Source organism: Oreochromis niloticus, linkage group LG8 (genome assembly GCF_001858045.2).
Source record: "Oreochromis niloticus isolate F11D_XX linkage group LG8, O_niloticus_UMD_NMBU, whole genome shotgun sequence".
NCBI classification, from domain to species: Eukaryota; Metazoa; Chordata; class Actinopteri; order Cichliformes; family Cichlidae; genus Oreochromis; species Oreochromis niloticus.
This window is the reverse complement of record NC_031973.2, coordinates 3,969,170-3,993,595: the sequence shown is the minus strand read 5'-3', so window position 1 is coordinate 3,993,595 and position 24,426 is coordinate 3,969,170. Positions and strand designations below refer to the sequence as shown.

General features: G+C 42.5%; 2 protein-coding genes across 5 annotated transcripts; both read left to right on the top strand.

Moving 5' to 3' along the window:
• The first annotated feature begins 436 nt into the window (after positions 1 to 436).
• On the top strand, positions 437 to 11,087 carry ush1gb (Usher syndrome 1Gb (autosomal recessive)). Of its 2 annotated transcripts, XM_013273425.3 has the most exons (4): positions 437 to 765; positions 8,219 to 8,304; positions 8,710 to 9,157; positions 9,466 to 11,087. In XM_013273425.3, exons 1-4 carry the CDS (start codon positions 712 to 714, stop codon positions 10,279 to 10,281), a joined length of 1,404 nt encoding a protein of 467 aa, XP_013128879.1. In that variant the 5' UTR covers positions 437 to 711; the 3' UTR covers positions 10,282 to 11,087. The 2 variants fall into 2 exon arrangements, with proteins under 2 accessions (XP_013128879.1, XP_003448681.1); XM_003448633.5 differs by lacking the exon at positions 8,219 to 8,304 and having other exon boundaries at positions 441 to 765.
• A 2,013-nt stretch (positions 11,088 to 13,100) lies between these two features.
• On the top strand, positions 13,101 to 24,093 carry fads6 (fatty acid desaturase 6). 3 transcript variants are annotated; one of them, XM_025909732.1, is made up of 7 exons: positions 13,101 to 13,356; positions 13,467 to 13,788; positions 16,755 to 16,921; positions 19,281 to 19,461; positions 19,638 to 19,825; positions 21,741 to 21,920; positions 22,111 to 24,093. In XM_025909732.1, the coding sequence occupies exons 2-7, from the start codon at positions 13,536 to 13,538 to the stop codon at positions 22,258 to 22,260; spliced, it is 1,119 nt and encodes a 372-aa protein (XP_025765517.1). In that variant the 5' UTR covers positions 13,101 to 13,356; positions 13,467 to 13,535; the 3' UTR covers positions 22,261 to 24,093. The 3 variants fall into 3 exon arrangements, with proteins under 3 accessions (XP_025765517.1, XP_005453754.1, XP_019217888.1); XM_005453697.4 differs by having other exon boundaries at positions 13,461 to 13,788; XM_019362343.2 differs by lacking the exon at positions 13,101 to 13,356 and having other exon boundaries at positions 13,384 to 13,788.
• Positions 24,094 to 24,426: the final 333 nt, after the last annotated feature.

Here is a 24,426-nt window from a genome sequence, read left to right as displayed (position 1 = left end):
TTTGAAAATCTTTTTTTTTTTTTCATTTAAATTGTAAATTGGTTTTTGAAATGGGCTTTCATTGAGAGCTTACATTTTTTTGTAAAAATCCATGTATTAATCATTCATTTTGAAATACTGATTTATAATTATTGTTGTTATTTCACATTAAATAAATAATACATTACTTTTGTGATATCTAAATAAATAAAAGAATAAAAAAAACTTATTTTGATGCACATGTGGAGAAATATTTTAAGAATGGAGGATGATGAATGAGCTGAAAAGGCAAAAAAGAGAAAGAAAAAATGCATTCAAAATTCGACCAAAAAATTTGCTGATAATTGCCCCAAAGCCACGTCTCTGGGGCAATTATTTTCTCGCAGATTTTAGTTTTAAGTATATGTTCCTAATGAGCAATAAGGAAAGGCGGTGTGTAGGATCGTCTGGGCCACGCCCCCTGCTTGACAACCAGCACGCCTGGCGTTCGTCTCCCAGCAACCAGTCGGTCCGCCGCTCCGTCCTGCTACAGGCGGTCCGGACTTGCAGCGTCCCGGAGTGACAGTTACCTCTACACCCAGGCTTCCATGGAACCGGACTGGGACTGAGCCGAGGTGTCGCCATGAACGACCGGTATCACCGGGCGGCCCGGGACGGCTTCCTGGACGTGCTGAAGGAGGCCACACGGAAGGATCTAAACGCCCCGGATGAGGATGGGATGACACCGACCTTATGGGCCGCTTACCACGGCAACCTGGAGGCGCTCCGGCTCATCGTGAGCAGAGGGTGAGTTCAGAACCACATTCACCAACACAGAGAAAAGTACTCTAAAAGTTGTATAAAAAGTATATATATGTGAAAGATAGATAGATAGATTAGTTAATGTATTTTGGAAATATGGCAGTCACACATTTAAGATTTTTAATTGCGATTTACAGTATTAAAAAATAATTAAATAATTAAAAAAAAGACAATTAAAATATTAAAAACCATTTAAAATAATGGATGGGTGGGTGGATATATGTACTTCATATGATTTTTATACTTTAATAAAATTCAAAATATTATAGGATAGTGTATGTTTTTCTTGTGTTTTACCTACCTCATGGCAATGAGTTGATGCTGAAGCACATCGGCTAATCATCCATCTGTCTTATCTTCATCTTAAATGAACTATTTTTCCATCCTCATTCTGGTCATTATGCAACTTACTCATGGGCTTCAATTTGAATTAACTTTTTTATTTCTTTAGCTCCAAATCACAACAAGGTGAAAACTATAGAATCATTTGACCCCCTACAAGCAAGCTCTTTGGCGACAGTGGGAAGGAAAAACTCCCTTTTAACAGGAAGAAACCGGCAGAAGCAGGCGCAGGGAAGGGCGGCTGTTTGAGGGAGTGAGGGTAGGAAAACAGGACAAAAAACACACAGCAGAACAGAGGTAGATACTAATAATAACTAATGATTAACTAATGGCTTCAGCAGTAAATCTTACTGCTTCAAGTCTGTTAGCCAAGGTTCACTGTAAAACACCACAGTTTAGTGGCTGAAAGTAAAAATTACTATAAATTACTGTAAGAAAAATATGAAAAGTTGAAGGAGACATAGTCCCAAATCTGAGGTAGTAAATATTTGAAAATGGGTTGCTCATTTGACAAGATAACAAACCTTACCTGATCACTTCTGTCTCCAGGTGTTCATTCCAGCCAGATTTCTACCTTTATTAAAGACAGTGACTGTAGATTCAATATATACATAAGAGTGCTGCGATGTTCTGCAAAACCCCAGTGTAATCTAAAGTTATTTCTATATTATAGTGGACAAAATGGAGTTCGTTTCTGTACAGTTTACAGAAATATCTAACCGCGTAGAACATTCTTTAGTTTGTGTTTAACTGAGAAAATAAAACTGCTCCAACTCCCATCACTAATCTAATCAGCACTTCAAGAGATGGAGGCTGTACATTTAAACAGCCTAATTGCAGACAAAGGTCACTTGTGTGTGCTGGCTGTATATTAAATCTGACAGATGAAGGTTGGGCTGATCCATTACACAGCAGAGCCTTAAATCTGACTGAGCCATTATACACAAGCCATTTTTACACAGTTCAGTTACCTAAACTGACCGGAAGCTTGGAGAAAACAGAGACAATCACAAACAGGTTTTAGGAGTAAGGCTATATTCAGGGCAGATAAGTTACAGGTAGAGTATCCGAGAGCACCGTGTGGAGGCTTTAGAGCCCAAACAAAGCAGCGTGTTTGCTTCCTGCTCTCTAAGAAGGAGCACATTAACAGCAGGGCGAGGTGCAGTGTGTCATGCAGCTGGTGGCAGCTTTATAAAGCGTGCAGTGAAGTGCAGGGTACTGCAAAGGTCAGAGTGATGGATCGAGTGCATGCGAAGCAGAGAAAAGAAAGCTGAGCAGCAGAGCAAGCATTACAACAAGAGCTACACTGAACACAACAAGAGAGCAGTTTAAGAAGCAGGAACAGGAAAGATCATACATCTACAATCATCAACCCCACTGACACTGAACTTACAAAAGAACTGCACCTAAAAATGGGCAAAATCATTATTTAAAGAACAAATATGGCTACGATTACAGACACAGACCTGACTGTACTGCACTGACTGGCCCAGGTTGTGCTATTCAAGCTAAAACAGCATTTAAGCCTAGATGTGATGTTTTTGCATCATTTTTTGGATTTAAATGTTCCAAACAAAGACATTTTAATAACATGAGTAAACACAACACGTAGTTTTTAAATAATGATTTCATTTATTAAGGGGAAAAAAAAGTTATCCAAACCTATGTGGGGCTGTGTGAAAAAGTAATAGTCCCTCTTCTTAAATCATGAGTTGACTATGATTAACTACATTTTTTGAAAGCTGAGTTCAGTTTCACTGCCACCCCCAGGCTTAAAGGGTTACAAAGCCATTTCTTTGGACAAAGCCAAAGCTTTCGGACTCCAGTGAATCACAAAGTGAGTCCTTATTCACAAATGGACAAAATCTGAGTGGTGAACCTTCCCAGGAGTAGTTGTTCTACCACAATTACTCCAAGAGCACATCAACGACTCATCCAGGAGGTCAAAAAAGAAGCCAGAACAACATCTGAACAACTGCCTCACTCACCTCAGCTAAGGTCAGACTTCATGATTCAATAATAAGAAAGAGCATGGGCACAAATGGCCTCCATGGGAGAGTTCCCAGGAGAAACCCACTGCTGACAAGAAAGAACACAAAAGCTTGGCATTTGCCAATTAAAAAAAAAATATTTAAAAAAAATATACCCTCAAGACTTTTGGGGGAATGAGGGTTTCGGAGCGGCCTGGTCAAAGTCCGGACTTAAATCTGATTGTGAGGCTTTGGTATAACCTTCATGCTGGAAAGCCATCAATCCTGAAAAGAAGAGTGGGCCAAGAAAGACAATGAGAAAGACTCATTATCAGTTAACACCAGTTGCACTACTTGCCGTCAAGGGTGGGACAGCAGTTATAAGAATTGGGGAGCAATTACTTTTTCACATTGGGCCAGGTAGGTTTAAATAGCTTTTCAGGAATGCAAAAAACTAAAAAATCAGGGAGGGAACAAGGACTCCCTTCCTGATTGCAAAATGCAACACATTTCTATAAAGAACCAAAACACATGTAGATGGTTATAACATAAATCACATACAGGAGTTTCACTCAGGAAGCCTGGGCTCAGGTGCCTTCAGGGAGTTATAGGTTCAGTTATGTTTATTGGTCAGGAAAACCTGAGATAGGAACATTTTTAATTGCATGTATTTCTTCATATATTAAGGACTGAGACTAGTCTTTATAGACCAAGAGACGCTTCACTAAATCAGACGCTAGAATCAAAGAACTGAAAAGAACGTCTTCTATAGAAAGTCCAGATTTTTGTTTGGTTATATTGCCTTTTTTCTTTTTTTTTCTTTTTTTTTACTTTATTTTGTTGCCATTTTACACAAGTAAAGAGTAATTTGTTCACTTTCTATCTACACTTGATAAATGATAATGATAGTGAAAATATCATATTTTTTAACTTGGATCTCTCTCTGCTGACGCTTTTAGCACTACGTATTCAGTACTTTGTCAAAGCCCCTTTGGAATGAGCTTCTGTTTCTTGGGACGCTGCAGATTTGCACACGGATTTGGTTGCTTTATTCTTTTATTCCTCACTGATCCGTTAAAGCTCAGAATGGATGAGAAGCATCTGTGAAGTGCCATGTTCAGGTCTCTCCACAGAGGTATGTGGGATTATAGTGTGGACTTGAATCACTCGAGGATATTTAGAGACTTGTCCTGGAACTGCTCCAGTGTTGTCTCATCTGTTTGCGTTGGGCTGTTGTGCAGCTGTAAGGTGAACCATCCTCTCAGTCTCAGGTCTCTGCACCCTGACATAGAGCTTTCTTCCAAGGACCGTCACTTCACCGGCCTTCTCTCAGTTCTGACCAGTTTCCTGTCTCTGTTGTTGCAGATGCTGCCACTGGCTTACCTTACTGTCAGGATGGTGTTAGCAGATGATATGTAGAGCCTGATGTTCAACAGACACAGACGCTGAATAGTTCAGCACAAAATCCTTTTCCTCATCCTCTCAGAGTCCTTTAAATCCTGTAAGACAAACTCCAAGAAGGTTGTGATGATTTTCAGAAATTGTATATGAAGAATTTAAATCAGTTATTTAAGTAATGGTGGAAGTCAACTGTCCATTTTTCAAAGGGGCTTTTTAAAGCCCTTTTTTGGGGGGCAAATGTAAATATAGTTTTATGTTCTGGTGACCTGTGAAATGAAAATACATTTATCGACAATAACTGCCCAAATAAGTGCCTAGGGGTGTTTCATGTTGCAAGATTTGTTCATAGAATTACTGTGGATCTTTCAACACTGGTTTCTGACTAACTGCTTTAAATGAGTGCACAAGAAGGACCTTCAGAGGGGCAACTGTGCCACCCTCCTGGGAAGAGCTGAGGAGAGCTCCAGACGTGGGGTCACCCAGCAGCCACGGTGCAGAAGCCGGCAGCCAGCCACGCCAGAGAGGACTGAGCCCTGCGCCCACAGGGCCAAGGTCCAAGGCCCCCCACCCCCGTAAGGGGTCCGACCAAGGCACGAGCGCGAGGCCCTGCCAAGAAGCCACCGGGAATGAGATGGTACATATCTGAGCGCCCAGCCCTGGACACCGAGAACCACCAACGCACCGCCAGATGAGGCCCACAGCCACCGGCAGTGAGTGTGGTCGGGGGAGAGATGTTCCCAGAGAGGTGGAGTCTAAGACCCGACCTGAAAAATAGACACAGACAAACAGGCACACACAGACACAAACATGCATTCTCACCCTCATGCACACATATACAAATACACGGCACTCGCCCAACGTGGAGACAAACACAGATGGACACCGTACTCACACTCCTCAAACATACCTATGCCCCAGGTCCAGGTACCCTCGCCCCCAGAGGGGTAATCCGCCCCTAGACCCAGGAGATGTTACCCTTTTCCCTGGGGTGGAGACAAGCAGACTGCCCCCGGTCCTGCAGCAGCAGGGAGGCCCAGCATCCCAGACTCTGACCAGACAGCCAACTTCTCCTCCCAGCTCCCCGCCCCGATGGCGCACAGAGGAGGGGTGTGAAGACCCCTTACCTGTCTCTGCCCGCTCATATATGGAGTTGCTGCATGCTGTGCTCAAGTGCATTTAAAACACGGGAGGGGCATGATGCTTTCTGCCAGAGAGCAGCAGTTGTCATAACGGCCCCTCGCGAGAACCCTCAATGTCTACATGCATTTCAAATTGAGAGTTTGACACCGGAACCAGAGGTGAGGTTAAATACACAGACCGTCTTCTTGACGCCGTATAGCGTGCCCGCCCCCAAGGCCCTATATGTATGTGTTGTGAGAGTGCGAGTGCTCAGATTTTAAATAATAGCTATATAGCTTTGTCTAGACCTCAGTTTATCTCTGTGGTCTGATGACAGGTATTTGGGTGACATGATTTTATTTTTGTCCTGAAATACAGTTTGAAAGGTGGGATCAGCTCTGTGTCTGCCTGAACTCTGACCAGTTTAGTTTGCTGCTGGTGTCACAGTCTGGATACTTCCTCACATTCACATTCATCAGCTAGATGTGGTGGAGTGACTCGTTGACACACAAGATTTTTAGTGCCCAAACGTTATCAGTGAGTGAAAGTGACAGTAAAAAGAAAAGCAAACCCTGAACATAGAGTCTTCTGAATGTACATAATGATTATCATGAGTTGTCATTGTCTGTAAAATGGGACAGTTATTGTTCAGTTCCAAGTATTACTGCTGCTGTGTGAGAGCACCAATGACAAATGACACCAAGAAGACAAAACGTGTTATATTATCTGCCAAGATGTGAATGGGTTCTGCTTTCTGAACTAGTGATACCTGTTTGGAGATGAAACCTGACTCTTCTTTGAGGGATTTTCCCATTTGGGTGGTTTTTCTATTATGCTTTTCTGATATTTGTGACGGCTTGCTTCAAAAGACAAGCCAAGGGATATAGTCTCTCCAGCATTTGCAGGGTAAACCCCTGTCCCAGTAGGACATACCCAGAACTCCTCACCCAGGAAGTATCCCTGTCAGATGCCTCATGTGGCTCATTTCAATGCAGAGAGTAGCAGCTGTACTCTGAGATTCTCTGAACTCGTCACCCTTTATCAGTCTCTGATATGGTTGTGGAGGAATTCTGGCCCACACTTCTTTTTTTATTACTTTTTGAGCTTTACACCTGTGATAGATAATTATTAAGTGAAGATGGAGACAAAAGCCGGGAGAAGGAGAAGAGACAGAGCAGCGTTAGTCAACCTCAACTATAAGCTAAACCGGCACCCTTGTTTGTTTTCAATGTTGCTTCAGTACATTGATGTATGCAGACACTCATTTATTCACAGCTCTTTTAAGGTCCTGCCACAGCATTCAGTGGGGTTGAGGTTTGGACTTTGCAACATCTTGATTCGTTTCTTTTTTTAGCAATTCTGCTGTAATTTGCTGCTGTGCTTGTGTTGGTCTTGTTGCATGACCCAGTGGGGGTCAAGATTTAGCTGTTGGATAGATGGACTCACATGTGACTCTACAATACTTTGGTATAGAGAGGAGCTAATGGCCGACTCAGGCACTGCGAGGTGGCCAGGTACAAACAAGCTCAAATCATCACCCCTCCACCATCGTGCTGACACTTGCTGTGAAACACTTGCTCATATGATGTGATTGACTGGAGTCCACATGACTCTGCTTTAGTATAGTTGTCTTTTCTGTCTGAAGTTGATTAAAAAAATAGTTTTAAAATGAAACTGTGCTGGCGTCACTTCAGAATTTGCTGGACTTCCTTAGACTTTGTAGCAAGGGAAAGTTTGTGTAGCACAATTGTTAGTTGTTATCCTGTTCTTTCAGAGGAAGTTAAAACATTCTCAGATGTGAGAAAAGTAAGAAACTTTCTTTCTTTCTAGACACTGATAAAGTAGCAATGTGTGTTTTAAATGCTGACTTCAGGATGTGGAAACCAGTGAGGCAATAGCTGTGATGGTCCAGACAAAAAGTTAACAAAGCAAACAATCTACATATATATGCAAAGAAACAAGAAGTGGATGGTGTGTCAGCTGTGTACGCAGTCATTTAGTTACCAAATTAGATGACAAGAAATGTATTTTTTATTAACAGTACAAAGACACATGCATAATATGAACAGTCTTTTTTCCTTTGTAAGAGACCAGGAGAGGTCTGACTGGTCCACTACTGAACATGGAAACATCAACATCTGTCCATCAGTTGTGTAGTTTTTGCCATCATGTACAATCCAGTTGTGATAAAAACATGTTTCAGCCAAGTTTGCTGGGCTGTTTCTAGGAAACATTGTCATCTCTGACTTACTGCTTCAGACAGTCCAGTTGCTATTTTGAGTTACTTAAGTGGGATTCTTCCTTTGCATTGAGTGATATAGATTTCTCAACCTCTTATGTAATTGGTCTTTCTGGCGGGTAAATAAACACCCACATGGTTCGTCTCAGATATACGTAATATCAAGTCCACACTTGTTCTCTCAGGGTGCAGCACCGCAGACGTGAACTGAAATCAGGGTCAGTGCCAGTAAAGGTGGTGACCCTGCTGCGGTGTGTGGTAACACTGTTGCTGGGTGTCTGTGAAAAAAAGAGTCTGGGTGTGGGAGATAAATAATGCAGAGTCACCTCTGTCATGTTTAACCTGCTGCGCTTCAATTATTGATCAGGACCCGGCCGTGTGGGAGGAGGGAAAACAGGAAGAGGAGGAGAGTTTACAGCAGATTAACACGGGTCACCGCAGCAGCTGCAGGAGGTGGAGTTGCTGTTGTTGTTGCTCTACATTAGAGTTGTGCTTTTCAGACGCTTCACTAATATCTATACGACAGCTGTTTTCCAGTGAAATACTGGTACAGACTTAAACATGTGTCTTCCATATGCAAAGTTACACTGGTTGATACTCATAAAAATCATCAGTGTGTATGCGAGTAGTCACACTCCTCTAAACACTTGGTTTCAGCCTGTATTTTTTACTCATGGCTCTTTATGATGTCATAGAGAGGTGATATCCGTAATATGGTCATCTTTGTTGGAAATGGATGGAACCTGTTCTAGAGTTGGCACCAACACAAGGCTAGAAGCTGTCTAAGTGTGTAAACTTATATATATATATATAATATATATATAAATTCAACATGGCATCTCCTCTGTTTACTTCCAGAGGTGACCCGGACAAATGCGACATTTGGGGGAACACGCCGCTCCACCTGGCAGCTGCCAACGGCCACCACAACTGCCTGTCCTTCCTGGTGGCTTTCGGTGCCAACGTCTGGTGTCTCGACAATGACTACCACACACCGCTGGACATGGCTGCCACCAAGGGCCACATGGACTGCGTTCGCTACCTGGACTCCATCGCCGCCAAGCAGATTACCATCAATCCAAAACTGGTCAGCAAGCTCAAGGATCGGGCATTTCGTGCCGCGGAGCGCCGGATCAAAGAGTGCGCAAAGCTGCAGAAGAAACACCATGAACGCATGTCAAGGAAGTTCATGAAGGAGTCTGCGGCCTTAGACAACTTGGACGCTATTAGCTTTTCTAGCTACACCAGCAGCAGCACTCTGAGCCGCAAGTTCAACACTGTCACCTCCAACATGCCATACTCACAGGTGGTTGTTTTTGTGTTCAAAAGCCCTGACTTAGCCTTAACTTCTGCTTTACTGAGCGGGGAACATTTTAACTAGCATTTAAAGCTCTATTTTAGATAAACAACTGTCCCTGGACTCAGCTGCAGTTGATAGTCGGCCTTTTAACTCCCAAAACCTTTGAGTCTTAGTCATTTGAAAACAATGTACATCATACAGTTACAAGAATAGTAAAAAACTCTGCCTCTGTTTGAGTTTGACATTTACAGTAATTATTTAGATCATCTAAAAGACCCCTGGGTGATCCACAGTGTCTGATTTGTCACTTTCAGGCCACCCTGCATTCGACAGCCAAGGGCAAGGCCAAGATACAGAAGAAGCTCGAGAAAAAGAAGCAGGTTGACGGTACGTTCAAGATCTACGAGGATGGGAGGAAAAGCGTGCGCTCGCTGTCTGGCCTGCAGCTCGGCAATGACGTGATGTTCCTCAAACAAGGCACCTACACCAACCCCAGAGAGCGGTCGCGGCTCAACATCCGTGATATGTTTCCCCGTGACATTGACGACGATGCTGACACCATCTCCCGTGCCACGAGTGACCCGGGCCTCCACGAGGCGGCTTATTCCGAGATCAGCGCAGACTCCGGGCGTGATTCGCTGTTCACTCGGCCCGGGCTTGGGACCATGGTTTTCAGGAGGAACTATATGAGCGGAGGCATGTTTGGAATTGGGGTAGAGGAGAGCGTTGCAGGGAGTGAACCTGTGGGGAGAGCGCCTAACGTCCGACTGCGAGGAAAACTGCCTCGACGCTCGCCCAGCTTCGATGAGGATAGTATTGGCAGCGCTTTGAGCCTGCAAGAAAGAAACCTGCAGGAGCTGCCCTGGGAGGAGACTGAGCTCGGGCTGGATGAGGACATGGAGCCAGAGAACAATCCTCTGGAGACTTTCCTGGCCTCTCAGAGTCTCAGTGAGTTCATGCCCATATTCAGGAGGGAGAAGATCGACCTGGAGGCTCTGCTGCTATGCTCTGATACAGACCTCACCAGTATCCACATCCCTCTAGGGCCCAGGAAAAAACTGCTGGATGCCTGTAAGAGACGTTTGGATACTCTGGATGAACCAGAGGCCATTGAAGACACTGAGCTGTGAAGCTCAGTATCGCCCATGTGTCTGAAATCAGGACCACAGCTCTGTGAATTGAATGCAATTCGCCGCTCGAAATACAAAATAGCAAAAAGAAAATATTTTGTGCAGTATTAATGAAATGTTCGAGCTTTTAATGAGAGCAGTTCTCTAAGTTGTGCAATTTTTCTTTAGATTTTCACCTCAGATCAACCTGAGCAGAAAACAGCATTTTTATGACTGAACAGCACCATCTAGTGGTGACTTATCATATAAACTTAAAATTTAAATCTAGGGGCCTGTAAGAAATGTTAGTTAGTGGCATTACACGTTACAGTTATACATAATTTTATTTCACCTAATTATTCATGTAATTAAACTTGTAATAAGATGTATATGGCAGTGATGCTGTACAGTCGGTGGAGTAGTGACAATTTCACGGGAAAGCTGCGACACTTGTATGTACCTAAACCTCAACCCTAATATGTGTTTTTTTTTTTGTTGTACACTTTTCTTACGTTTAAATATTATTATACCTCGTGGCACATATGCAGTGGTGACTGAACGGTATGTTTGTGATGTATGAGTGTAGCCGCAGACGGAGTGACAAACAGTGTCGCAACAGTAAAACAATGAGGTGTCAGAGCGAGGTTATGCGAGTGCTAGATAACGCCGCTATCTCAGGTTACTGCAGGAGCTATTTGGTTACGCTGAAGGTCTGCTGCCGGCTGCGCTCCACAGTACGACTGTGCATGAATGTACCTTTTTATGTTGGCAAAGAACTTTTTGTAATGATGCACTCACAAACGTTATTATCTTTTCTTAAAATAAAGGGGAAATTCTTATTGACTTGTGCTTGAATTTATTCAGCGTTAATGAGTTTATTATCTCAGGAACTCTGTCAGGTTGATTATTACGCAGCACATATAAAACTTCTGTTAAAACAGCAGATAGGAAGTCTATCATCTGGTGTCGAACCATTTCATTTCTGGTCCTCCATCTCTGCTGAAGTTTGGCCATTGTGTTTCTTTATGTTGTAGCCTCGTGTCTCTTTGCAACACTAACATTTTTAACTAATATTACTTATCATTGTGGATTCATTGAGCCACTTTCTTGCTGTTTTTCATGCATTTTTGGTTGCTTTCTATCTTTGTGTAGCCACTTTGCCTGCGCTGTATCTTCATGATATCTCTTTGCAGTTCCTCTGTCTTTCTTCATTGTAAATTTGTGTCTTCGGTAGCTGTCCAGCACCTCTTTTTAGTCACTTTCTGTCTGTAACTTTAACCGTCTGTGATGCTTTATAGTCTTTGTGTCATTTCTTGTGGTCCTTCTATCAATTTCTGGTTGTTCACAGCTGCTTTTCATCTCTTTTGTCTATCGTGTCTTTTATGTCTGGTTGACATCTCATCATAGTTTTTTCTTCTGTCTCACCGTAGCTGATTACAGCCTGTTTGTTGCTGGTTTTGCCACTTTATGATTGTTTTTTTGTCTCTTTGTGGTCACCTATGTTACAGGTTATTACATGAATCCTCCTCTTTGTAGCTACTCTGTCTGTCTGCAGCTTTTGTCGCTGTTAACGGTCCCTTGTAGTCATTTTTCTGCCTCTTCTTGCACTCTCTGGTCATTCTGTCTCGATGTGGTGATTGTGTTGCTTTTTAGATATTTTTTATTTGCTCATGATTTTCTGTTTGGATGGGTGGTTTAGTCCATATAAAAAAGACGCATCAATTTGTATCTGAATTATCTCGTTGTGATTGTTTTGTATCCCATTCGTGCCATTTTGGTCTCATTGGGATTGTTTTGCGGTACTTTCTTATTGTTTTCTACCAATTCATAGTTGTTTTCTGTCTCTACAAAGACAGTTTGACTGTTGTTTCACCTCTATAGCATCTGTTTGTTGTTGTTTTGAGTCTTTTTTATAGATATTTTATCTCTTTGTTGTAGTCTCTCATAGGATCTTGGCATCTCAATGTAGTTTTATTCTGGGTTTGTGTAGCTGTTTTTTAAACATATCTATGGTTTCCCTGTTTATCTGCCTGTCTTTTGTACCTACATAATGTCTAGTTGTAGCAATTGTTAAAACTGCAGAGACTACCTTACTGTCTCTGCAGTTTTATTTCTTTCCTCTATGTTCATTTTCTCACTTTCTAGATTTCTTAGTTTGTTTTATTATCTCTTGGTGTGTGTTTGTATTTTTTGCAGCTTTGTATTTGTAGTTGTTTTTTGCTGCTTGGTTGCTGTTTTTCACCTTTGTATGGGTGTTTTCTGTCTATACGCTGGGTTCTTCTCCTAGTTTGTCTCTCATCTTTGAAACTGCAGCTCTTGTTTTTCTTAAGCCAGAAAAACGCAATATTTTGCATCCCTAGACAGTCCTTTGCATGTGGACCTTCTCTGGTGTTAATGGATAAAAAGCCTGACTCTGATAAGTGCTTCAGTAAAACCAACAAGCCGAGGCTGTGGGAGGATGTACATGAAGCCCTCAGGCGGCCTGGTGCTCTTCTGTTCCTCTCTCTTAAAAATTACTCAATCTGTATCTTTTAAAGAGCACACTGCAGTCAGCGTGGCTTCAAGCTGAGATCTGTGGCCTCTCTCCAGAGGACAAAGAGGCGCTGACACCAGATACATGCATATAACTCACTGCTCACTACTCTCACCTTTGCCAGCACTTAAACTAGCCACACAAATTCTCGCACATCAGCATCTTCTCATTCTGAACCTTCGCCCCCTCTCTGCTGTGGAGAAACAACTGAACGGCCCCTGTTAATCAGCCCTCCTTTCTCCCTCTGCTTTCCCAGGACATTTGCCAAGGTTACTGAGATGGGAGGGGAGGAGGGAAAGGAGCTAACACAAAGAGAGAGAGGAACAGAGCAGGGGGTGAGCGACATGCAGAATATATGAGAAACCAGAGATGAGAGTCGACTGTGAGGTAAGCAGCCGCAGCAGTTTTAAGTTGCTGCGCGTGTGAGGAGGATTTTTGGATCCATCCCATCGCAGGGCAACCTTACATCTTTGGGCCGTGGGACAAGAAATTCCTCTGCTGCTGGACTGCCCAAGGAGTCAGCTGACAGGGTGGAACAAGAAGAAAGAAATGAGGAGGAGGAGGTAGGAAAGGAGGGTCCACAATGCTCTTGAAGCAGCAGGAAGGGGGCTGGGCTTCTCTGACAATACACACTGTTGAAATGCTAACTTTGACCTGTGTGCTCAAGCTGCAGGGTTTATCAGCAGCCGCTCACAGGAGGACACAACCTGCATGGTGACTTTGCTCTAAGCTGGTGATCAAGATGCAGAGCGTACCAGACGAGCGGAGGGATGAGAGGGAAAGAGGACGAGGAGGTGATGAGGAGATGTTAATCAAGAAGAGAGGGGACCCAAAGATAAAGAATGGAGGCGCAGGAGCTGAAGAGGTGGAGAAGGAGTCTCTCATGATGGAGCTGACGAGGCTGGTTCAGAAGGTGGTGAAGGAGAGCAGCTGGTGGGAGAGGAGGGGGGTCGATTGCAGTATCCTGGCAGCAGCGTTCCTCTGCCTGCCACCTGGTGAGGCACAACTTCATAGATGTGATGGCACCTGTGTTCAGTGGTTAAAAAGTCCTGCATAGATCTATGAGTTATTGTCTTGGCGGGTTTTATCAATCATTTAAGAGACAATTATTTGTGTCAGTTTGTGTTTCTGTTCTCGACTCGACCAGAAGCTCAAAGCAGGACATAGCAGCTGTGACGTCACCGACTGGTTTCTAAAGTTTCACATTAAACCCTCAAATTGGGCAGTTTAGCTATGCTGGAATTTGTTTGTTTGTTGTTGAGAGCAGAGGTGCTAAGTTATCATTTTAGCTGGTTAGCAAAGTGCGCTCACACAGACAGAGATACAGAGATAGTATTTTAACATACAATTAAAACACTATAAGTTTGCTCACCCAACCTGAAGGGAAGAATCTTTGACTTTCTCTTATGTCTTGCTCTCTGACAATGCAAGGCGTAACATTAGTCGTGTACAGTAATTGTACTGAAAATGCTCCAAAAGGAACCAACAGAACAAACAAAGTAGCTCAGAGGTCTGATGTTTTGACTTGAATGAGAGGGGGTGGAGCCTAGCAGACAGCTAGCAGCTACATTCACCTGTACGGGGATGTAGGCATGCTACAAACTTTTAAGTGTTAACAAAAACAGGTAACCTTTAACATATCAGCCTGTAAGCACGTTGGACATTTTAACTGTGGGGCGTTTGTGGAGACTGACTCCCTTTTGGAGCCGGCCTCAAGTGGCCAGAGGTAGAGGTACTGCAGTTTTTGGGGACACTTCTGTGTTGCTTTAACATTTTAGTCCTGGATGGTGCTGCTTCTTTTTTTACTTGGTTAACTTTTTTTTTTGACAACTTCCCTAAACAACGCTGATTCTGAGGACCAAATCTGGTGTTTTGCAGTCTCCCTGCTTTCAAAAGTCTGTGATAAACATCGGATAAAGTTCTTGAAACCTTACCTAAAAATTCATCTGTCATATTTTGGTGAAAAATGACATAAAGAAAAAAAAAAACAGACTAGATACATTTTAATAATAGTGGGAAATGATTCATCCAAATTTGTGAGAACAATGTGTCATCATGATGGTAAAGTTCAGGTGTTTTGCTTAATTTTGTCTGTTATGAAAGTCATAGTTCTGAAAAGATTGGTCATAAAATAGCAGCATACAGACGTAAATCACAAAAGTCACAGTGATATCATGATGACTCAATATTTACAACTAAAACTGTCTCATTAGTTATTTTTTTATTTTCCAGAAATACACAGTGTAGCGTTTTCTCACCGTCACCCCACAGTCTGGCTTTGCACATTCATGGAGTCTCATTTTATGTGGGTCACTGGTGGTCAGCTACTGACCTCATTTTGGACTGCTGTCTATTGTGACTCACGTCACTTGATCATTGGATCTGACAGCTTTAAGGTTCAGGCTTGATTCCAGACTCGTAGACGTAGCAGTAATTACCACGGATTAGTTCTGCAGCAGCAGCAGGTCTTTGTTACTGCTTTTTTGTGAGTTTTACCTAAAATATAAATCATTGCCAGTATATTTAATATGTCGAAATGTTTCAGAAGTAGATGTACTTGCAGAATGAGGCCGAGGGGTTTTCTGTCGCTGTGTAGCACTGAGCTCGTGACTTATCACCTTGAAATAGGCTGCTTTGAAATAGGAGGTGTGTCATATTAGCAGTTTTACTGGGTTAAAAAGGGAATGTGTCACCTAAACTCTGCTGTCAAAGGCAGCCAGAGAAGTATCAGCAGCTACAATGTCTCATGTGTTTAATTAGATGTAATCCATCCATGCTGTTAACATTTGTGACAAAAACAGAACTGACTTTGATTAGTGGATTTAAAGCTTCGTCTCATGTCCATCATCAGCCTGCTTCTACTTTATGTAGACATTAAACAATGTGCACAGTTTAAACTAACACAGTGACAGTGGAAGGAAGCTGGTGTGGTAACAGTGTCCGCCTCCAGACTGTCATCCTTTCACCTGAGCTTCCTGCCCATCATGCTGGTTTCATATTACAGAGTTTGACTCATGGTAAATGTAAGCATTTATTATGATAGCTTTTCATTTCCAGTTCTTGGAAAGGTTTACTCTGATCATGTGACATCACTTGAGCCAAAGCGTAAAACCTTGACAGAGCAGGGAATAGTGAGCAGGTTCTATTTAAAAAAGGATCTCAGCTGCTCTGCCAGCGAAGGAGGTATAAATTGGAATCTAACCCAACAGGTGGATATTGCAAATTTATGTTTTAGTGAATTTGACTTGGAGGGAGCTTGATCGGCAAGTGAGTTTCCAAAGGGGAATAGGTGGAGAGCGGGCAGGCAGGTGGAGTCCTGGTGAGCAGTTCCTCTGATTGCTGAGGTGGTGCAAAAAGGTAGACAAACAGGGTTCAGATGAAGTTTCCAAGTGAACCACAAAACACAGATTTTAAACAAAGGCGGCCTGAAAGTCACCACGCAGACAGAGATGGTGCTGTGACACCACCTGTCCTTGATACACTCCTGATGACTTCATTGCAAACAGGTGCAGCAGTGACTCACACCCAGAGGCTCTGCCCCAGGGTGGAAAAACCCAGCAAAGCCAGCCCGTCAACCCCACCTGAGAATAATGAATCAAACCCAAACCAGTCGTGCCGAACCGTAACAGGCAGCAAGGAAAATTTTAGAATCACAGTTTATTATTGGTTACCTGTCCTGCTTTATTCAACAATAAGAACACAAAAGTAAATCTTTAAATAGTTGCCTGATGTCTCCCTGTTCATGGTGGCTATGAGAATGTTTGCTCACTGCAAACACTTAGTGGCACTGAGCCTCAGCTGTCTGCTATCAAAGGCTGAAAGAATGTGTGTGAGTGATAACAGTAGATGTATACAATCAATGCAGCAGTAATGCAGTGTGTGTCCTGCTGCCAGTCCAAGGGTAAAGAGTCAGCATCTTTAGGATCTTTAGCATCTTTATTCCCTGCGTTCTGTCTTGCAGCCTTCCTGCTGCTGGGCTCCTCGAGGCTTCTGGGGTTTTCTGCAGGCGTGCTGCTGATGGGCGTGGCTCACGCTGTCATCACCGTCAAGGGGACACATCTGGCCAGCCACGGGGCGCTGAGCGAGTCGCAGGCCTGGGGAAGGATCTGGGCCGTCTTTTTCATCGAGGTGAGATGTGCAGAAATAAACTGAAAGGCTGTCATTAAGCACCTGCAGGGCAAAGCTTCTGTGTTCTCACACGCAGCTCTGTAGCTGTGTGCTTAAAGCAGTAGTTGGACATTCTGGGTCATTATCATGAATATGAAGCTATAGCTGCTGTGTCTTGTACTGCATCAAGCTCACAGTATAAGATAATGGATTATTTCGAATTGCGACTCATGCAAAGCTACTCTAGTAGAATCTAAGAACAAATACAGTGGTGGAAAATAATTAATTGGCACAATGAAAGATCCATAAAAACATGTTACATAAAAGTTATTAATTGATTTGAATGTCATCGAATGACGCAAGTATTTGATCCCAGAGCAAAACATGACTTCATACTTGGTGAAGACACCTTTGTTGAAGCTGGTCACCAGGTTTGTGCACATCTCAGGAGGGATTTTCTCCCACTCCTCTGTACAGAAGCTGTGTGAATCCCTCTTGGCTGCCACTTGTCATCCTGAAGCTTCAGCTCCCTCTTCAGATCCCTCTGTACCCTTAGCAGAAAAACAGCTCTAAAGCATGATGTTTCCACCTGGTCCACCACATTTCCCATGATCATCCTCACCCCATGAGCAGCAGCTGTTACCTCCTCACCAAGCTTCTTGCTGATGATCCACCCTTGTGCAGCTCTACGATCTTGTCTGTCTCTCTCCATTAAACATTAAAATACCATAAAAATTAGAAACTGTTAATGTCTTTATAAGTGAAATTCAGCAGGAGATCAAATAATAATTTCTCCCACTGTATGTAGAGCTGGAAATGGGGGGAAAAAAACATTAACTTAATTTCTAAGTGGTTGCATTTTTCCAAGAAACTATGTAACAGTAAATAAATGCATAATTCTAAATGGATGCCTCTCTGAATCACACCCTCCTCATTTGGTAATTTGCTCATTTACAACAGATTCATCAGATTAGGATTCCATGACTCTGTTTTTCCAGGACTTTTATGGCTTGATGAATGTAACGATATACACACTGAGCTGATAGCAGCGCTCTGATTTCACCAGAGCTGCCAAAACCTTCACAGTATAGTCTGTTCATTCTGAAGAGCCTCCGTGAAATTCATTAAAAATGTTCATGTTTTTCTTTACACATTTTAAACACATTGAACATGAATAGTTAACTAGTCCTTACAGCGTTGTTGCATACGTCTGCCTGTGCAGCAGTGTCCCACCAATATCCTCCCAGTCTGGTGTGTTTTTCAGCACACTCTGCATCTATGTTTAGTCCATATACACACAGGCCTTGTATTATTTATGATTTAATGGGTTAGCCATCACTGATCGCAGGAAACACCACTGGTGTAATTTTGTCTGTTAATGTTGCTCAGCAAGATCCCCCAAACTGCTGTTTTTACCATGCTGCAGGGTTTGACAGTGCAGGGAAACACTGCAACACACGTATAAATTTACCTAAATTAAAGTCATTATGAAGGTGGTGAAGAAGGCAGTTGATATTCAGATATTCAGTTATTCTGAATATCCCACCGCAGTGGTGTTGTGGGTGCTTATCAGGCAGTATATGTGTGAATTTATGATGATTTATGGTGCATTTAGTCCTTTATACCAGCTGCTGTAAGACTTTATGATTTTTAATGATTTTAGCCATGTTTGCATTAGTTGTTGGTTTTTTAATTTGTGTATTTAATTGAAACTTTATTAGGAATTAATATTGTTTTGCTGTATAGGGTGTGGGGTGCTGTGTGTATTAAGGCTGTCATGGCAACGCCATTTCCTGCACAGGATTATTAAAGGATGTAAATATCTGTTTGCTGAGTTTGTGTAGCTGCTACCTTAGCTAAGTCTCTCTCAGTCTTAGAGATTTTGAGGAGAACTCTCAACATTAGCATTTTGGTCATAACTTCGTCAAGTTATCAACTAACACTATTACGCTTATTTAGCAAGCTGCATCAATAAAATCTACAGCTGCAGCGCACGGACACATATAACTGCTATTAGTGTATAAAATAAGTAACAGACGGACAAAATATTCTAATTTTTCTTAGCAAAACTGAAGCACAAATGTCTTGGACCACCTGTGTTAGGCACACAAAGCACGTTTATTTCTTCAACCCCAAAGGTTGCTACCTGCTATAAACAGCAAAGTTTGCAAGAGTGAATGAAGCAATGCACGTTATAAAAGATATGATTAATAAGTTTTAATGACCTTTGGTTGATTATTAATTGCTAAGAATATCCAAATCTCTTCTGACCATTGCCCTTTCCAGCTGTTAGCGGAGCTTGATAATGTTCATTGACTGTTCCATGTGCTCCATCATTGCTGCTTTATTGAACACCTCCACTTGTTTTTCACCCCCTCAGATCTGTGGCTCATTCTCAGCCCGAGCCGGCATTCAGGGCCACATTAAGATGCATCACGCTCACACTAATGTCATTGGATTGGGTGACTCCAGCGTGTGGAAGGTGCCCTTCCTGCCTCGCATCATCTACCTGTTCATAGCCCCCCTGGCCGTGCCCATCATCACTCCGCTTGTTGCGCTCGGTAAGAGGTGCCAGAGGACTAAAGATGAGCCGTGTTTGCTTCAAGGTTAAATGTGAAACTCAGCGTAAAGTTGAGACACGTTTTATACCTTGTGATCCTCCTCGAGTCTCTGTCTTACCTCGTCTGTGCCACTGCAGTGCGAGTTTACTCTCATGCACACTCTCATGGTTTTGCAGCTCAGCTCAAAGGACACTCTTTGGCCCACATCCTTAGGACCGTCCTGATGGTAACCCTGGGCCTGTATTCACAGTACTGGCTGCTCATTAATGTCTCTGGGTTCACGTCACCTTACCGGGCCTTGCTGTGTATGCTCGTGTGCAGGGCGATGTTCTCCGTGCCGTATATCCACGTCAACATCTTCCAGGTGAGAACACGGTATCTGTAGATGAGAATTCACTCAAGTATGAAGAGTTTAAATTGGATTATGTTGGTGTCCAATTAGTTTCCAACTAGTTTTATGTAAAATTTTCATGTCTTTGAACATTTAGAGAGCAGTAAGATGACAGATATTAAAATAATTGCCAAGCTTTTAATAATCCTCCTTCTGAATATCAAGATCTACAAAGTGGACAGTAAAAATGACTCAAAGTGGCCGACTGGACCATAATCTTATCAAGAAAATGTCTAAGCGACTGCCCAAGTCCCAGACTGATTTTCCCCTGCTATTCCTCATCTGGGTGTCAAGAATGTCCTTGTGACTGCTTTCACAGCATATTGCTGTGCTGATCATTTGAATTGAAGTGACACTCTGCAGCTAATCTCTGAGCAGTAGCTAAACTGTGAGAACAACCGAAAAATGCAGAAGGTGTTCCTTCAAAGTAAAAGTTGTGCCTTTTGAAACGGTTGGCTGAGCTGCAGCTTTTAGTTTTTCAAGTTTTGCCACCACTGGAATACCAGCACTACCACTTCATCCAGCAACAACCAGACTCCAGGAACTGCTGCCAGACAAACGGTGGCCCTGTCATGCCCAATATGTAATAAAACTCTTGAAAAATGTGCGCTTGAGAAACCTCACTAGTGTCGAATATTGCCCCCTAGTGGTCATTAAAAAAAATACACCCACTTTTCTTACCCAGGTTATGTTAATGGCATTTCAGATGTTCCTACTTCCAGTTAGAGTCTGGATTTGTAACATAACTGATAGAAGCACTAGATCCAAAATAAAACAAGAATTATGCTTTTTTTTTTTTTTTTTTTTTTGTAAATAGTGTTTTAAAGAGCCACAATTTAGAGAACTTTAGATGATTATGAATAGATACATGTATCTCATCAGTATCCATTAATACCCACACCACATACCTTTATACTCTTTGGTCATTTTTTCTGCCTTGGAAAGGTCTTGAATTGGGGAAAACAGAAGTAATTCATGCACACGTATTCTTCACCTCTCACAGATTTATGTGTGCTCGGTTCATGTGAAATGATCATAAGGGTGTTTTTTGTAACAGGGTCTTTTGAGGAGCTTGAATGCAGCATTGTGTTCTCAGACCAGGCAGTGAACTAAAGGGATAAAAAGAAACAATTCATGCATGATTTTCCCAGATGGATTCCTGCGGGTCATTGTGTATTGTTCGGATCAAAGTGTGTGAAGGTGGATTAGAAAACACAGGTTCTTGAAGAGAAGTCAGCAGTGTAACAGTGGAAAGTGTTTGTTCTTGCTGGGGGGTTCGGACTGAAAATCGGTCCTCCCAGCTCTCCTGGGGTGTGTGTGTGTGTGTGTGTGTGTGTGTGTGTGTGTGTGCCGACGGCCAACGCTAACCCCCGCCCTACCCCACCCCCACCCCGCCGAACTCCATGATCTCTGTCTGAAGATAATCTTTGAGACTACACAGAAATCCCACTAAACATTTTGTGTTGTAATAAAAAGAATCTGAGCTTAACTGAAATATCTTTTAATGTTCACCATACTATCACACCCCTGCCAGCTGTCTGAACTGTTGATAGAAGGCAGTATGGATCCGTGCTTTGTGTTGTTCATGCCAAATTTGGCCCTACCATCCAAATATCGCAGCAGAAATCGAGACTCATTAGACCACACGACGTTTTTCCTTCTGTTGTCCAGTGTTGGGAAGCTTGTGTGAATTGCAGCTTCAGTTTCCTGTTCTTAGCCCACACATCTCCATGCCGTAATTTCAATTCAGTTACTTTTATTATTGACTAATAAGAAATTTGGATTGACCCGTAGTTAAACAGGTGTACCTAATAAAGTGGCTGGCAAGAGTACAATAGACCACATAGCTTGTGATGCTTATGCGATGACAGACTGTTTCTAATTGCAGCATATCGGTCTGCCGATGTTTTCTCCAACTCGCCGACCAAAGAGGATTCACCAGATGACCCACGGAGTCCTGAACCTGCCGCGAAACCCTCTGCTGGACTGGATCTTTGGACACTCGCTAATCAACTGTCACGTGGAGCACCATCTCTTCCCCTTCCTGTCAGACAACATGTGTTTAAAGGTGGGACATCACAGATGAATATATTTACCTGCTTGTTGCAGAGCTGTTGGATTCTTCTTCAGAGCAAATGGCGCCAATGAAAAAGAGCACACAGTTTAAAGAGTGACCATCACAGAACTGTGGATTATTATTTCATTGCTAAATGTATTTACGTATTTCCCACTATGGTTACTTTGTTCCTCTTGTGCAGGTAAAACCTGTTGTGTCCAAATACCTGACCGAAAAGCAGCTTCCATATCAGGAGGACACCTACTTGTCCCGCCTGCACCTGTTCTTCCACAAATACCAGGAACTGATGGTGTTTGCCCCGCCCATCACAGAGCTGGTGGGGGTGCAGTGACAGAGAGAGGGCGAGAAGAAGAAAAAACCTGTTCGGACTAATGACGTCAGCCGCTCAAAAGCACAAGCATTTCTGCTGCCACAGTTTGAACCTCTAACACACGGAATAGGTCCTGAATCGATGCGTAGATTCTAATATTAGGAAATTAACCCCACGTCCTAACGATCTGAATGAATATCCTACACCTTTAGACACATTTAACACAAAGAAGAATCAAACACTGGCCTGACTGTGGACACTTGGAGCTGGATTAAACAAAGCTGTGAAGCTGACCTGGGGCCTGCCTCATAAACAAATACAACAAAGTGAGCATTGTGTGAAGAAATGGTCCTGCTTTGGAAATCTGAGAAAACCCGAGCACTTTGGCTAGAAATAGCTCAAAAATAAGGTTTCCAAAAGTAGTATAGAGGAAAATACTACTTTTGGAAACGTCAATGGAGGGGTGACGACCATTTGTGTTTAAAAAAAAACAAAAAACAAAAGACGTGACAAGAAATAACACATTTAATCTAATATTTAGGCTATTTAACCCAGTGTGCAACTCCTTGGTGTAAAAGAGACCCGAGGGAAACAGAAGCAAAAAAAAAGTTATGAAAATACAAGCAGTTCATAATAAAACCACAAAAAACTGATGACCACGTACTCAGGTGGAGGTGTGGTCTGATACTGTGGGAAAAGGATAACAGAGTCAGAACAAAATCATTGACAGATTGCAGCAAATGCCTCTCTTAGTACTTGCACTGGTACATTTCTATTAGGTGTAAAGGAGACAGATGTAATTACATTACATTTGGTTGCAGTGGCCTCAGGACAAAGAAATCCAGACTTTTTGTCAAATCTGTAAAGACTATTTAGCAGAAACTGTTGAATAAGTTTCTTTTTCCTTAGAGCAGGGTGTGTTTTACATCAGTGAATTCAACCCAGGCTGTTTAGAAATGGTGGTTAAACTCGTAAAGATTTGCTTATGGAGCTCTTGACCCTGATACTGCAGGGAAATCTGAACTTGATAACCTAACTTAGCCTTTTTTCAGCTTCCTGTTGTTTTCCAAACAGTAGACCTGTTACTGTCCTACTCAATGACTAAACCACTGTTTGAAAATAGAACAAACGATTTTATAGTCCTAATAATAAAATGCAGGCAGCTGACACCTCATCTCTGAATGCTTTCACTGCTCGGTAGGATTCCAAAATTTGGCCAATCAGAAGAAAGTGGGCTTTCGGGTCATAGGATAAAAAGCTTGTTTTAGAAAGCAGTGCTACTCCAGTGGACTCTCACAATAAAAATCTAAAGCTGGAAATGTGAAGGATAGAAGGATGGGTCCTCTTTAATGTGTGTTTCCCCTGCTGTGTTTTGTTCTGGGGCCACAAAAACAGTCAAAGACGGCACGCCAGACGACCACGTTATAAAGCACAGTGATGCCAGAGGAGGTAATCAGTTGTAATCTCTCTGCATCATGAGGCAGGCCTCTGATCTCATGCACTGACCGATGGCAGAAATAATTTATTTTTGGTCAATGACACTGATTATTTCTTGGTTTTTCATAAATTAACAAAACAAAACCAAAAAAACATCTGTAGCTCCTGGACTTGAGGTCAGGGATGTAATCGTGTGTGTGTGTGTGTGTGTGTGTGTGTGTGTGTGTGTGTGTGTTTCACAGAATAAATTCTAACATGAAGTTACTGAAATAAAAATCATGCTATTGCTTTTTATTCCTGTAAACGAATGAGCTGCCTGTCACCCCTGCTGTCGCTCTCCTGTTTGTTTAACACTTAGGCTGTGATTTGGGTAAAAATGTGACTTAAAATATGAATAAAGGCTTTGTTTCATACGCTGACACAGAGAATACCTTAAGCAACTGTTCTGAGCCACTTAAAGTGTAGCAGAAGCAATCAGCCAGCCCAATACTCAGTTTTAGTAAACGCTTAAATGAATGTGCATTTATTCAGAGATAATCTGGGACACATTTAATCTCTGTGCTCTGACCATAAGGTAAGCATTTGCAGGTAATTGAAAATGATTTTATTCAAAGCAGCGTTCGGAAAAGCCTGGAATTTTATGACTGCTAACGGAGATGTGGGAGATTCCAGAGAGCTGCCCCTCAGAAGAAAAGCTGAAACACGAGGACATCAGAAATCCATCAGTGCAACTTTAAACATCATAAATAA

Excerpts from the sequence above, each read along its gene's own strand:
- ush1gb (XM_003448633.5), top strand. The coding sequence starts at position 602 with ATGAACGACCGGTATCACCGGGCGGCCCGGGACGGCTTCCTGGACGTG. Across the intron at positions 766-8,709 it reads CGGCTCATCGTGAGCAGAGG|AGGTGACCCGGACAAATGCG; the intron begins GTGAGTTCAGAA and ends GTTTACTTCCAG. Across the intron at positions 9,158-9,465 it reads CCAACATGCCATACTCACAG|GCCACCCTGCATTCGACAGC; the intron begins GTGGTTGTTTTT and ends TGTCACTTTCAG.
- fads6 (XM_025909732.1), top strand. The coding sequence starts at position 13,536 with ATGCAGAGCGTACCAGACGAGCGGAGGGATGAGAGGGAAAGAGGACGA. Across the intron at positions 16,922-19,280 it reads GGGCCGTCTTTTTCATCGAG|ATCTGTGGCTCATTCTCAGC; the intron begins GTGAGATGTGCA and ends TCACCCCCTCAG. Across the intron at positions 19,826-21,740 it reads TCCACGTCAACATCTTCCAG|CATATCGGTCTGCCGATGTT; the intron begins GTGAGAACACGG and ends TTCTAATTGCAG.